Source organism: Bombus pyrosoma, linkage group LG4 (assembly GCF_014825855.1).
Source record: "Bombus pyrosoma isolate SC7728 linkage group LG4, ASM1482585v1, whole genome shotgun sequence".
NCBI lineage: Eukaryota > Metazoa > Arthropoda > Insecta > Hymenoptera > Apidae > Bombus > Bombus pyrosoma.
Genome location: NC_057773.1, coordinates 8,201,724 through 8,217,924, shown reverse-complemented (window position 1 = coordinate 8,217,924; position 16,201 = coordinate 8,201,724). Strand labels below are relative to the sequence as shown.

General features: G+C 32.5%; 2 protein-coding genes across 29 annotated transcripts in view; one reads left to right on the top strand and one right to left on the bottom strand.

The window, feature by feature from the left end:
- The first annotated feature begins 193 nt into the window (after positions 1-193).
- LOC122566603 (eukaryotic translation initiation factor 1A, X-chromosomal) lies at positions 194-2,581 on the top strand. Its single transcript, XM_043724116.1, has 5 exons — positions 194-464; positions 700-783; positions 1,005-1,241; positions 1,365-1,465; positions 1,600-2,581. The coding sequence occupies exons 1-5, from the start codon at positions 449-451 to the stop codon at positions 1,603-1,605; spliced, it is 444 nt and encodes a 147-aa protein (XP_043580051.1). The 5' UTR covers positions 194-448; the 3' UTR covers positions 1,606-2,581.
- Positions 2,582-4,380: 1,799 nt separating this feature from the next.
- Positions 4,381-16,201, bottom strand: part of LOC122566597 (ankyrin-3-like) — a 94,909-nt gene continuing 83,088 nt past the window's right edge. For 13 of the 28 annotated variants that reach the window (XM_043724098.1, XM_043724078.1, XM_043724079.1 and 10 more), the window contains 4 exons: positions 15,325-15,393; positions 13,113-14,411; positions 10,924-11,149; positions 6,759-6,820 (listed from right to left, as the gene is read on the bottom strand). In XM_043724098.1, the coding sequence (XP_043580033.1) occupies positions 6,814-6,820; positions 10,924-11,149; positions 13,113-14,411; positions 15,325-15,393 (1,601 nt within the window). In that variant the 3' untranslated portion in view covers positions 6,759-6,813. Of the gene's footprint in view, positions 6,211-6,741; positions 6,821-9,548; positions 9,647-10,923; positions 11,150-13,112; positions 14,412-15,324; positions 15,394-16,201 lie in introns of those variants that run through there. The other 15 variants (XM_043724086.1, XM_043724106.1, XM_043724104.1 and 12 more) reach the window with 9 other exon arrangements.

The following is a 16,201-nucleotide window of genomic DNA, read 5'->3' as shown; positions in this document are numbered from 1 at the left end:
ATCGAAATTCATAAAATATGTACGCCTGGATTCTATATCATGGACGTCGGAATATATATTCCTATATGTACAGATATGTTACCAAACTTAAGAAAGTTACATTCCCTATATTCTCACTAGAAGATGATTAAATATTTTCCTTTATACTTATCACCGACAATTAGTCAAATCTATATCTAAATTTTGACAAACTTCGGACTTAATGGTATAATCATGTATTTTACAAATTTTTTAAGTAATTTTTATAACGGAAAATTAACTCATTTAAAGAATTAGTGCAAGAAAATAGTTTTGAGTTTCGTGTACTTGACACTTTTGAGTAGTCTTCGTCTTCCCATGAGGTGTTTAGTGGAGCAAAACTCATTTTCATTGTATTGACTGTCTTGCTCGGTCGTAGTGTACGAATTTCTCATATATTTATCAAATACGCATCTTTCAATAAATCAATATGCCGAAAAATAAGGGTACGTAAATAATTGTGTTTCTTTGTGTTTTCTTCCTTTGTAAAACTTGTATAGAATTATGTGCAGAAGCTCGTGGACTTTCTATACAATGTGGTTAGTTTCTTCTAACCTGTTAATGTCAAGCATTTCTTTGAAATCATTGAATATATCGTTGATAGACGGAAGTTGAATATTCTTTTTTGGAAAATTTACAAGAAATAATCGAAATAATAATTTTTAAACTTATTTTTTTCAGGAAAGGGAGGTAAAAATAGAAGAAGAGGTAAAAATGAAAATGAAACAGAAAAAAGAGAATTGGTTTTTAAAGAAGATGGTCAAGGTAAAAATTTTAGAAATGACATTATGATATATATCTGTGTTTTATTATTTAAATCCTTTGAATTGTGTTTATTTTTTTCAAAATGATACCATATGTTAATAATATTAAGTAAACAATACTTTAAATCGATAAAATAGGTTTTATAACTTTAAAAAATTTTTATTGCATATAAGTAGGAAACATTTTGAACAACTAAATTTTTATATTACTGCTTCATGTAGAATATGCTCAAGTCACAAAAATGCTTGGCAATGGGAGGTTAGAAGCAATGTGCTTTGATGGAGTAAAACGATTGTGTCACATTCGTGGAAAATTGCGAAAAAAAGTATGGATAAATCAAGGAGATATAATATTAATTGGCCTGCGGGATTATCAGGATGCAAAAGCAGATGTCATATTAAAATATACATCAGATGAAGCAAGGAATTTGAAAACTTATGGTGAATTCCCTGAAACTGGTAAGTAATCACTTTAAAATACTCAAAATTTGAATGTATGTTCAAACTGTGAAAGTATATAAGCTAAATTCGTGAAATTTACTTAAAAATCACGTTCTACCTTTGTTTTTGATATTTTTACAGTGCGTATCAACGATACTGTCACCTTTGTGGAAGATGGCTTTGATGAAGATATTGAATTTGGTGATGAAATTAGTGATGATGATGAGGATGATGTTGACAATGTAAGTATCCAATATCTTCAATAACATTTATAAAATATAATTATATGAAATTTTAGGTTTTAATATATTGTTACCTCGTTTCTTGTTGTATAACTTTAATTCTATTTGTAAGTAAAATATTTTTGGCTTTATAGATCTGATGACCTTCAATATAACTATATTTAAAAGGTATGGTACAAGAGTGCATGAAGATACCTATTTGTTTCACAAGATACTATTATTTGTTGCGCGATTAAGATAATTAAAATTTTTTTGAAATAAGTAGTCAATTTCCTGTATCTATAAATAAATTTTCACTTGTCTGTGTAACATTGTGTTGCAATCTAAAATTGTTAAATCCTGAATTTTCAGGATTCGTAAGTGTCATTAGAAATATGGTATTCACTATATAGCCTGTCTTTTACTTTCATATTATTTTAGTTAGAGATAATATCCCATGCTGAATGGGTATCAAATATGTCAATTTTTTAAAATTAACCTAAAAATATGTATTAAACAAAGTTCAGTGTTAGAGAGAGAGTAAGCTTTTAATTGTGCTGTTTGCCCAAATTGAGCTATGAATACAAATAGTTATGTATTTATGTATAATATGAGTACATTGTTCTTGTAGTAAATTTCTTTTGTATATTTCTTCTTTAATAAGTAAATAAAGTGACATACATGCACTGTCGTTGCAATTTTGAACAGGGGAAGTAGTGAGCACCATACATCACTGCAAGTATACTTCTATATATATCAAAGCGTTTCATTGACTCATTTGTTACATAACATATACAATTTTCCAAAAAAGTTAATTATGCGATTGTATTTTCTAATAGATCAGTGTAATATTTGAATAATGTAATATTGAATTCAAATGTTTTCATAATAGATAAAATTGTAATTTTTATAAAAGGTGAATTGCATATCTGAGAATTACACATATTTATTTCAAGAAACAAATTAATCGTTATATGAGATTTATAAATATTATTTCATTCTTCTGTACTTTGTATTAAAAAACTGTCAAAACGTCAAATCATGTTAACTGCTGTATAAAACATTAATTCCATGAACATGTATTAGATGAAATTAATGTCAACTGTTAACAACGAATAAAAATATATAAAATACTAAGTTTCCTATATTCATTCAATTCCTTCAAGTCCATTTAATTGTAAAAAGACTTATTTATGTAAAGATTACAGTTCTCCTCAAAAAACTAATACGAAATTAAAGTTTGCTTATTTAATAAGAATTTAGTAGGAATTTATTAAATTATTCCCATATATCATAAATATTGAGTAGCTAATATTGTTTCATGCTTAAGCATCAATGAAGTTTCAATAATCTTTTCTCCACGTACTTTCTAACTTTTGTACGTTTAAAAATTTATCATGATATACAACAAAAATTACTAAAGTATAATAAGTAGGGTTGGGTATAATTTCATATTCTTGACGTATTATCCTTTTTTGTTACAAGTACATCAAGAATTGTGATGCAACAGTTTATTTATTACATTGTCGTTGATAACTCTATCACACAATAGTATATGATAAAATCATACCTTTTTTCCATTTCTGTTACTTTTTGATATCGTACGTGTGTACAATGGCTTTATAATTTTAATATAACATTGTATTAGTTACGTAGGAGTAAAGCGGAGGAAAATTAGAGTAGCCGCATAGTGTATACGCGTTATTCATAAAACCAAAACCATGAAATATACAAAATTACGTCAGAGCTAGAAACGCACTGATGCGATACTGAATGTTAAATACATTTTTATTTGAACGCAGGTATGGGAGGACGTCAAATCTCTACATATTTTATTTACGTTGATAATCGTTTTTACGCGAAATCGCAGTAACAGAACAATCATAAGATATTAAAGCGACTCTATTATAAACTTTAGTCAGAGTGCCAACGTTTACCTTATAAATTTAAATCAAATTCTATGATCGTCCTATACATTTCGTTAGAAGAATTAGTTACAACATTCCACTGAAGTACTATTAGTAAAAATTAGAATTAAACAAACGAGTTAACGTTTCAGACATTTAATTTCGTATATAACTTCGTATTAAAGTTGTTCGGATTGAGGAATGAAATAGGTTTGTTCTAGCATGTTCTTGATTTAAGAATGTATGTAGTGGGTGATAAGCTTAGGCAATTACAAAATATGTACGTATTTTTTATAGCGTAACATTACTGGCTTATAGAAAATATTTATGAGAAAGATTTATAATTATGATTTTATAGTTTATGAAGATACATACATTATACCTGTATACTGTAGACAAATAAGTAGCATATAGAATAAATAATTTGAACTTTTTCTCAATTAAGAATTAAGAATTTAATTATTGCCTTATAAGCATATATTATGTTTAATAAATCATTATATCATTAGAATTATATGTATATATTATATTGACATTTGTGTTTAATTAAAACCAATCTTTTTTAATAAATTGAAATGAAATAGAAATGGAATTTGTACATACAACATTCCACAAATTATAGATACAGACTTATACGAAATTCGTTATATGTAAATGAGTAAATCTGATTTATTTGTATTTTAAATAGAAAAAACAGGACTAAAAAAACATAAACTAGCCAGTGAAGTTACGTGGTCGACACTGTATTTGCATATTTTTTTATCAACGTACTCAATAGAGTATAGATAGTAGTTATTAGTAAAAAATGTATTGATATACTGCAGAAAAATGACAGGGAATAAAAAAATTCTGTCGACAATGGACTGCAATAATAGTTCGTCGTGTTACATCGGTTTCTTGCGTCTCGTGTAAAAGGGAAAATAGTTTTTTGTTTTGCAATACAAATAATGTATCGTAACAGTCAGAATATTTAAATGCCAGTATCGCAACGTCCGTAATGAGTTATATAATAAATGTTACGACAGTACATAGGAGCATAATGTTTTATTTTGATGCGTGTGTGATTGTGCCTTTGGTCCTTAGGTCAAATAGGCTCTAGGCAAGTCTATTAAACATAGAATAACAGTCATTATAGATAATAATTTATAAACTTCAGATGCATAATTATATCTTCTCAATATATTATACATTAATAGAATAGCTTATTTAAAGTATGTATATTTATGTATATATGTATATATATATTTTTTTCTTTTAAATACATACTATATACGATTCCTTTCTGTGCCTTTTAAAATTGTGTTATACATTGAAAGCTAACGCTGCTTAAATATTAAAACGTGTTCCGAGTCGTAAGAGTTTAAACAACACATTTTTCTCTATAGTCATGATGCCATCTGCCTTCTCTTTCGTTTCTCTTTTTTCTTTTATTTTAATAATTTTAATAATTTACACGATCGCGATACGAAGGATAGATCGTCGATTAACATTCCCTCCAATCTCGAGATTTATGCATGTAACATTTGTCCAATGATTCCGCTATATAAATAAAATATTCATGTTTTAATCTTGCAATTATTACAATCGTATAATAGTACATTTATATAAGTTACGCTAAGAAATTATCATATATACAATTAAAAATTGTTAGGAAATATTCTTTTAAATAAGTTAAATTTACATTGTATTATGATCCATGAAAACATTTATTTCTTGTAGCTATTCAAATCGGCAGATAGACGGGCATAGTTCGCACGTTCCCAAACAAGTTCCCAATTTTGCACCTTGTCCGAATTTCCAATGATTCGAATAACGACAAGAATTTGCTTCTTCTTTTAGAATCTGTGTATATGTGTGTGTGTGTATGTGTGCAGTTCATCATCAAAAAACGTGACACGAGTGTTGCTGACCTATCAAGCGGTATATTGCGCGGATAGATATACAATCATCCTAAAGCTAAAACGAACTGCCAAGTGGCGAGTTATGCAAAGTCACCGAACATCTGCTCTTTTTCGATTCCATCTCGCGTATCATATTGTTTCATATTTCAAAAGTGTCTATCAAATATATATCGCCGTAATGTTTGGTCGGGCCTGCATCTCAGACGAATATTTTCTTTTACGATTTCATTTTTCTTTTCTTTTTTCTCTTTCATTGCTTTTGTCCATATTGTTCCTGTAAACGTTTGCTCCTTCGTTAGTTTTCTATTTCTGTTCCTTTTTTCGCTTTGAACAACACGAGAAAGGCGTTGTACATGGACGGGTTGGCTTAGTGAAGACTAGCGAAGTCAGCTAGTCGGACTAGCGACGACATACGTTATTTAATCGCAAGATTAAACGTAAATATATAAGGCAACTTAATGCAACCGAAAGGCAAGCAAATCCGAAGCGTAGGCCATGAGTGTGAGAGTAAATTGTCGTGCATATTTTTCATGTGTTTTCACCAAGCACCGATAGAATAATTCGCTATATTATTTGATATAGACGCGAACAGGATCTATATCGATAGATAGATACTCTTCATTTTTTGATTTTATTTTTATTTTATTTATAGAATTGTCTCGTTTAACGTTCGAGGATACGTTAAATCAGACAAGACAGGTGCTTCCTTCGATTAGTGCTAGAGAATTTGTTTTTTTTTTATAATTAATTTTTTTCTTGTTTTATTATGCACGATTAGCAGATGACGAGGAATTTCTTCTTGTTCCAATAATCGCCCACGAGACCCTTATTGCTTCACTGTTCTCGCCTTTCTTCCATCATGAATCGATCGACGATCTTCTGCATGGACTCTCGCAATTCGTCTGGACCACTGGCGGTTCCGCTGGTCGTTGTGATTACGTGTACAGTTCTCGTTATTCTGCAAAGGAGTAAATTTTAATATTGTTTATCTTAAACATAAAGTCAAACTAATGACATGAGAACGAAAAATAATTATCGCAGATATTATTATTGTCTCGATCATGTACTCCTAATTAAAATTTTCTAAATCTACAACATACAAGTAAAACTTATATATTGTAATATTTGTAAATTTCTATTCAATTCGTATGACTTTAAATATTGCCATATAAAATAAACGTAGAGAATATTTTTCTATTTCACAGGAAATTGAATATGGTTTTAAAATATTTTCGACGTTCTTAAATTATATTTCAAGGATATATTAAGCTATTTAACGAATAAAAATGTTTAAACTCAAATAATGAGTTTTACTTCGATTCTATTTTATTTCGGATCTTGTATTAATAAATTCATCAATTTTTTTTCTTTTTTAAGAAGACCGAATTCTTTAGATTTCAAATATAAATATTAATAACACTTTCAAATACAGTGAATTTGGCCCAGTTTGACTGAAAATTTGTTGAAAATGATTCCTTTTTATAAATACCTTTCCTGAGTTTCAGGGTCCTCTTCTGTCGTTGTCGTTTCCATGTAGGATGGCTCGCTAAGTTGCAAAAAGTCAGATTCTGCGTAACAAATGAGAATTTATGAAAAGACATGTTCCTGCGTGTGGGATACAATATCTTACTATTTTAGCGGTTCACATAGATACAAGTACCAATCGTATATATCTCTCAATGTTACATCATGCCCAAAACAAGGGGTAATACTAGACACATATAAAAAAAGTAACAACATCGCTATACATTTGACGATACATAATATATAATACGCATTTTCACTCAGCCAACTATGCAACCGCTTTTCTTACATTTCATGTACATTATCTCAACGTTTCGTTATAAATATTTTACGTATTCATTTAATGGTCGTGTTTAACGATGTTTCAGTTCATAATGTCTGCCACAGGAAGTGAATAATATATCGTTGAAATTATACTTTGAAGAAATATAATATTCGACTCCCTATATGCTCGATTATGAAATACTTTACGCATGCGATCTACGATTATCAGAATAATCTTGATTTGAATTCTCCTTCTTCGAACTTCCATTTCGTCACATGTAGTACAAGTACTATGGCACTAATAGCAGCGCTCGAGTGTCTATATAGATTAATTTGTAATCATTAAGTATGACATAATTACTGAGGCACGTTTAAGATATTTCTCACAAGATAGGTTTCGATTCTTTGGATTTTTCATTGGTGAAAAACCTCGTGTTCTGAGAGTAATGGAAGGAAGACAATTGTGTTATATTTTTACGTAACGTTACGTAACGAAATATAACATTTATAAATTAATAACTAGAACGTTTATATGTATTAAACACATCCTATTGTACAGAATGCAACAAAATATGATTTAATTAATGGTTTACTTTATTCGGGGATATTTCATAGGATACTGTGCATCGATTCTACTACATGAACATATATTTTTGAGATAAACGCTGTGTTGTAAAAAAAAAAAAAAAAAAGAAAAAAGACAGACTATTCAAATAAAGCACACACATTACTTCGATTCAATTACTTCAGAATCCCTTGGAGTTTCACTGATAAAGCAAAATGAAAAGAAACCTTCCTTGTAAGCAGGACTGTGCTGCACGCAGCGAGCTCGTGTGAAGCGCTGATAAAAGCTACTGAATAATAAAGCGTTTAGCAGTTAGTCATAAGATATATAAGTACTAAAACTTTCCGATACAACAGAAGAGTATTCACTACGGTGAAAACTGAAATGGGGATTTCTTCGGTGGAAAATAAGTAAGATTACGTTTGTAAGGAATAAGTCTACAAGTCGTATATTCTAAAAATAGAGTCTATCGAGTCTTGACCAAACGCTACCCTACGTAAAAGGATACTAATTTAATCGTCATGAAACTATGGAGATACAGAAAACGCTACGTCAATACACGCTATGTCGAACAAATTTTTAGACAAAAACGATATATTACTCGTTCGTACTGTAAAAATTTTTCTAAAAAGACTCATCTCCAATGAACAAAGAATCAATATCAAAGTATATTCGAAATTCCAACGACTAAAATAGAAAAAAGTATTTGCAAATTATACACTCGTCGACAGTTCGAGCTTTATCATCGTATCAACAGTATCGTACTTACAATTTTCGACCGAGGAAAACGCTCTCTCGTTTTGACCGTAGCTCTTTGAAACACCCTGTATATAGTGGCAATAAGTTTAAAGGGGCGCGTACTAACTACATCAGTTAGTGTTGTTAGACGAACGGTCAAGTGTTACTGCAAGTATTATTACGGTTTTGGATTTATCAGCTTTTCTTGGAAACGGAATGAAAGAGAGGCAATTTTGTGCATTCTCATATATTTGCGTTCCTCCAGCACTTTTCTTCCAAACATTTCTCTTCCTTTCAAAGACACATTTTACGAATAGGAGGATTTGTAGATTTATTATATTTGTACGTCTTTTTAAATATTTAAAACACACGTGTTCGAATATTTATTTCAACGTTTAAACGGACGAATATCTCTTCTAAAGTAACTTCTTCGAATTTCACAAATATGAATCTTTTATTTAATATGCTAATCGGAGAAAACTAATTAATTCAACGATTAAATGCCAAAAATCTCTTGGACATAAGTAATTCCTTAATTTATAGATCCTCTATAATTTGATTTCTATTAGGAATATTTGCAAAAATGAAAATTAATTCGTTTTTACTAATGTCAAATAAAAATTTCTGATTGAGGTATAATCCGGTTGATCAGTAAACACATTACGCTTTTACAAAATTACGAAAATATTTATATTACATAAAATTCGTATCACACTTGCAAACGACTGCTTGACATTTTTCAAAAAATTTGATTGCTCGATTACGAGTTTATTTCGCATCTTACTTTCTTACTAAAATTAGTCGCGCTTCTATCGTTAATTATCGAAGATTAATCTTTAAAAACACGCGAAATTATTTGATCAGAAGAAAAGTACAGGATCATCACAAGTGCCGTGTGAACTTGCACAGAATCACGTCGGAAGTGCATTTGACGAACGAACACGATTAGTGCGGTCGTTCAGCCATTAGCATAATAACATTTTTGCAAACTCTAAACATAAAGGTTGGAGCGTTTCCAGTTTCACACAGGTAAGAATCTAACTCTAAGATAAACATTCTGCATTGACAAGCTGCATCGATCCGTACGAAAAGTACCTTTCGAAGCGGTGGAACGTTCATTTGGAACTCAATCTGTCGAGCGATCTTGTATGGTGTAAAATGGGTTCGTGTTCAGACGCACGTGTACATAGATAAAGTTTACTTACATGACGATTCGCCTAACAATCCTAACGTGACTAAAATATACGATTTGTTGGTCCCTCTACACTTTAGCTTTATCTTGAGTTGCTTATTGTCAGAAGAGCTAGAAAGGGTAAATAGTGAAAACTATAGGACGCATGAAATTAATGTGAGAATTCGAGCTCTATTATTTTAGTTTTTCTTGGGTACGTGCATCAGGCGTAGAGAAACGCTATTACGTGGAGGGATGAAAAAGTGGAATTATTGCCTTGTAAAACGCTGCAAGAGACAAAACTTAAAGATTGGTATAAAATGCGATAAAGTATCATGCGAGGTGTCGATTATATTTTAAATCATGCAGCATTCGATAATGTCGCGTCGATAGGATCAATCAAACGTGTGAGAAAAAAAAAAGCTTGCATACGAATCCTTTTGAAAATTTATACTTTCTCTATTACCTGTTTCGTAAGTACATGTACGATGCTATATTTCTCTTGAATATCATACCTACGTGATGATTATCATTCTTGCAATTACATGCTCTAGATATTAAAAGCTAAACCAACGTAGTAGAAAATTAGTTTTAATAACTGCAGTTATTATTTGTCTACGGTTTTTCTAAAATTAGCATTAAATCGTGTGCCTGTATTTATCCCATTGTTGCTTTCAATATTACTATACGGTATATTGAATAAACATATATGTAAATCGTCAATATTCAACTTCTCTGGGACTGTGCATACTGTAAAAATATCATTTGTTTCTTAAAACACTGTGTCTAGAAATGTGTAGTTGGAGGGTTTCTTTTTTTAATCCTAAGCCTATACATATATATGAAATACTTTATAAATCTTTATCAAACACTAATATCATATTCTGTTAATTACGGTAAAGTTATAGACAAATGAAAACGAATTTTCTAAATTTTATATCATCGGACAAAACGTTCTATTAGTATACTTATTTATTTCTTTTCATTCGAGTGTCAATGTTTAATTTACAGCGACTTTCAGTTATCGTATCATTATTATCATACTATTACTTAGAATATTTGAATAAATTTGAGAATAGGTATAACATACAAAACAAAGAATTTTAATTCCACATATTTGTTAGAGGAGTATTAACATCGAAATACTATAACGTGACAGCATTTGAAATGTTATGCGTCTTTTACTATTAACAGAATAAGTGTTTAATGTTTAATCAAACATTTATGAACTCTAAACAACCTACTTGAAAATATTAATAAATTAATAATAAACTGATACGGAGGTATCAATTTTGTAAAACTTAAACTTCATAGCAATTTATGGTGTATCTAGAAATTTATATATTTTAAATCTTTCCCAATTCAAATTCCTCATAATAGAAATAAATAAAATGAAGGGTAAATCGTACCCAGTTTGCCTCGGGTCATTGTTAGAGAGGGTGTAGATGGCACGTTGGAACGTTCGTGGCTCCAAGACAAGAATTATTGCTAGTAGGACCACCAATGTAGCGGCAGCTACGCTCATCCAACATGCGCAGCCCGCTCTACCGGAAGTCTTCGTCCTAGGTGTTCCCTCAACTGTACTTCGCCGTGTGCTCGAGCAAACCGACTGTATCGAACTGTCTGTTTCTGTCGCTTAAACATTACGTCCTCCTATGAATTTTTTGCTATCCGATTTGCATGTATACTCTTTTGATAAATTGATTCGACTGAATTCTGCGATCCCACGCCGTGATTAGTATGAAGAAACAGCGGGCGAAGTATGCGAAGGAAATAGCAGCGATCATCGCGTCGATGTGTTTGATCGATGCTTTTGATTTTTTGTTTTTGTCACATGACAAGGATATTTCGTGTTTTTAAACATCGATGACCCGAAAGCTGAGTAACTTCCGCGTGCGTTATACCTCTTGTTATTGACGATAATTATATCCTTTTGGGCATTAATTATTGTAGACTTCGGGTTAAATTCACCCCAAACGTAAAGCTTTTGTTGATGACTTTGCAAAGCCGAAACGAATTTTTTTAAAGATTTGCCACTGAATATTTTTAGTGGATTGTTACAGATATTTCACATATATGAGGTACGATATGGCCAATGCGTTATACGATCACCCAATTAATGCGACTTCAAGGCTGATAGTAAAAGATATTGTAGATTTTTATCGCGTGAAATGATTAATATTCGTCGTGTGATTCCTGGTAAGTTGAAAAGTTTCCGGATTAAATGGAAAATCCTGTGTATGTGATCTTTAATACGTGTACCATCGCTATTTCGTTTTGTATTAATGGATTGGTATAAATGTATTATATTATCGATGTGGAATTTCGTGAAAGATATCGAACTGATTCAATCAAAAAAGTAATATCATATCTTTGTATTAGTACGTGTGAAGGTATTTTCAGAATTTAGTATATTTAATTACATTTATCAAGAAACTTATATTTTACAATTTTGAAAAATTTTTAATTCGATATTCAGTTTTAAATTTTCGAAAGTGATATGTAATAACTTTTACCTTAAAGATATATATTTCTCTATAGTAACTGAAGATAACGTAAGATAAAGTTTCCAATATGCATAAATATTTCCAATTTTTTAATTCGTTTCTCTCTTTCTCTACAAGTAAATTAGAATACGATATTTCTTTTTATATATGTGTAATTTAAAAAATTCCTCGGGTACAATGTTTGACCACGAATGACCATCAATGTGAAAAGTATGCTAGTCCCAGAAGCACCTGATTGCAACTTTATCCGTTCAACCAAAACCAACGATAGGGGGGGAAAAATAGGATAAAACTTCTTTTTCAACGAAGCACATTGAATCGATCACCAACAACCCTATGATGTAATACTCGCCCATGATAACTTCACGAAGAATAAAAAAAACCACACAGGTACGCAGATTTTACGACTGCATTTCACAAGCTTTGTTTTTCCTTGCGAATGGTTATCATCGTTTTATACGGTCAATATTCTTCCACCTTGTGCAAATACACCTCGAGTTACAAATGTTACGCAAGCTTAATATCATGCAACATCGTGTGCAAATAAAAGATATATATATATATATTAAATTAGCCACTGACACAATTTTTTCGCAATTTATCAGCAAGAAAACCATATTCAATTATCTTCGTTGTCTAAAAGTCCATCTTTCCATTTAGAACTGACTTAATTTCTTTTAAAAGTAACAATTATAAAGTATCTATCATTTATATAAATTTCGAATGATTGTATTTTTTACTGAATATCCTTAAGTATCCAAAGCCTTCAAAATATACAGTTTTCTATAGCTCGTCCTAACATTTTCTTCTTAGTTAGTTCATCCTAATCTATTTCTTTTCCAAATGTTAACACTTAGTCTTAATTCGAAGAAAATCGTACGAACGTCGTACGTATATCGTTTAGATGGCCTGAATTAGTAAGTACGGACTTTGCAAGCTAAACCGAGATTGAAACAAAAACGATAAACAGGTGCAGTTGCATGCAAACAAAGCGTGCCACAATAAAAGCATACAGAAGACCACAAAATTCACGTTCTCGGATCTGACTGTCTCTCGGGTAACTTGGTTAGCGGGATATGTACATTGCTTACTTAGAAGGTTAGCTGTGAGTGCGGTACCTTGGTCGTCCTCCAACGGGGACAGTTCCGCACCTTCGTGCAGTGCTACATCAGACCCGCTGGAACTGCCCAATGTACACCTCTTGCTTGGAGATCTTCTCCTCGATCGTGGTGAATCGTCACTTTCAGTATCGCTGTTTAAATCATTCCGCGAGCTACCATTTTTAGTATACATGTCGCCGTTACCGGAACTAGGCGACGTGTCTTGAGAGAGTTGGCTCTCCCATTGCTCTACTTTCTCGTCGTTCAGGAACGAACGATCTGTCAGACTGCCATGGGCCCACGGCTCAGACATCTCGGGAGTGCTCTTTATGATCTTTGCCGATAGTTGTTCGATATTGAACGGCAAACTATCGCGGCCTTTTACAACTGGCATCGGTATATCACCGTAATCGCCACTAGCCGCCATCGCTCGTACGATTCGTCCGGTTTGTTCCGTGTCAGTTGATTCGGTCGCGAAACACCGTACAGTGGTCACCGTCTTCGTCACGATCTCCCTCGAGACCACTTCGTCTGTGACACTTCTCTGAACCTTGGATATCGTTGTACGAGTCGCGGTATCGTAACTGCTTGGCAAATTCTCTACAATCGTCGTCTCTGTCGTGACAAATTTATCCGGTCTGGATAAATCTGTTTCTCTATCTTCTTTAGTCGTGACTGTCACGGTTTCTACTTTCTTTACGGTTTCACCTATCTGTTCAAACTTCTCAGAATCGAATAAATTATCACGCGTATCTGCTGTTTCAGTCGTAGGTCTCGCTTCGTCCGATACTTCGGGTTTTATCGAATCGCTCTTCTCCTTATCTTCTTCCAATTGTCGCGCTTCTTTCTCGCCAAGCGGCTCCTCTGACAACTCCTCGAGCAACTTGTCAGTATGTTCTACTAAATCTATCGACCGCGTGGCGAGTGAATCTATCGTCACTTTTGGCTGATCGTCGTCTGACTTTAGTGTTTTACGTTCCTTCGACTCGGTACTTGTTACTGTTTTGCTCACCGTCGTTTCGTTATCCATAGATTTCTTTACTTTCACCGGTATTTTACTTTTTGGGCTGCTTTTCTCCGGGGAATGCCCTTCTCGGAGCGGCTTCGATTGCTCGTTTGTTTTATACTTGAGATTGTACGGCCTGCAGTAGACTTCGGAAGCTTCTCCGAACTCTAGATCTGTTTCGATGGACGACCTGGTAGAGTGTCGCGGGGCGGGAACAGGTTGCTTTGTTGGAGCAGAAGTAGCATGCCTCTCTACAGTCCCATCAATCTCAGCCGAATCATGCCCTGACCCATCCAAAAGGACATGGACAAGAACAGGAACAAGGACATAAAGCACATTGATACACACTAAGAATTTCAAGTCTAGCCCAGCTGCGACAGTTGGACTGAAAGATTCAGCGTGTTCTGGTCTCACAAACGTACTGTTGTGTGTACGCGCATACACACGAAACTCGTGTGCCCACACACGCATGCATATTTTACCGCATTATATGCCTGTGTGTGTGTGTGCAGCACACATCTACATTTAGTTTTTAATTTAGTTAGTATCAATACTGCAACAGGATTAGTATGTTTATAAAAACACTCATCATATATAAATGGTGTCTAGTCGTGGCGCCTGAATCTTACTAAAACGTACCCTGCAAAACAACTACGTTTCATAGTATCAGAACAAAAAATCAAAAAGGAATACTTCTTATTTCTCTGTTTCTTTTCAATCTGTAGAGTTTGCGGGGAATCCAACTTAAGAAGCGTGATTATTGTGAACTGACTAAAAAGCGATTGCTTCTTGTAACAATGAAGAGAATCGGTGTAACAAAGATAATAATTTTTACTTACCAAACTAAGTAAATATAAAAGAAAAATTCTCTAAGCTACGTCGTCTCAACTAAACATTTATTTATTCGACATTGCTATGTAGAAGATAGATCGAAGGCGTCCCAAGTATTCAAATTGTCGTACAAAGAACAGAACTTTTACCGTTACTCGATCACATTTACTCTATTATGCCGCAAAGAGGTATCTATTTAGTAAGAAACGTGCGCACAATATTAGTGTGAAAGCGTCGGCAGGTGCTAACTATGGAAGATAAAGCTAAATATAAATGAGGGCACCAAAATAGATTCTGCTAACGTATTGATCTTGGGCCTGCGATCTGTGTTCGTGAGTTTTTATACTTTCTTTGGTCATACGTTACCTGATTTCGTCGATGATCGTGCTTGATCGGCTAGACTCTGTGCTCGTCTTGCAGCCTCTTCGGTAACATCTGAAAAAGTAGGTAAACGTGATGTAAGAAAACGGATAATGACGATTTAAACATTGAAAGCAATGATCTGACAAAGATTAGATGAATGATGTTTTCCCTGCATGGCATACCTCGGTTCATGCTTCGCTAGTTGTGGTTTCCTGTTAATTCAATGAGATATATTACTATATAATAAATATAAAGTATGATACGTATTTATGTTATGCTATAACAATAAAGAAATGAATAGTGAGAAATATGGTTTTTGTTGCTTTGGACCGATAATCTCATTATCGATGGATAATAAAACATTTGGTCGTGGATAATATTAAAATATAGCATAAAAAACCTGGAAACATGCATTAAAGAAATGTTAAAAAAGTTAAAACGCACAAACTGAAAATAATAACAGCAAATAAATAGAAATAATGTAAACACGTTGTTTTGCATATGTCTTTTACTACGGTCGATCACGTATTTTCTTTTCGTTTAGATTTCTCATACTATAAAGTGCATGTATTAAATCAATAATTACATAAACTGTCTATACATGTGTACACTAAAAGTATCAAAATGTATGCAAAACAGATTTTAAACAAAACCATAAGTCATAGTAGTATTCTTATGTTATTACTAAATCACGTATTCGTGATAAACGTTATTCTTTTATTTTTGCAACGAAGACAAAGAACGCGTTGTTTCACTTTATAGTACGTTCGACGTTCTTGCTTTATAAAAGATCATATAAACATTAGTACACCAAAAGTGATTGAGATCAGAAGTGTTAGAGTTCATTATGAATGACAGAGTGCAATGGCCTCTTTGGCCA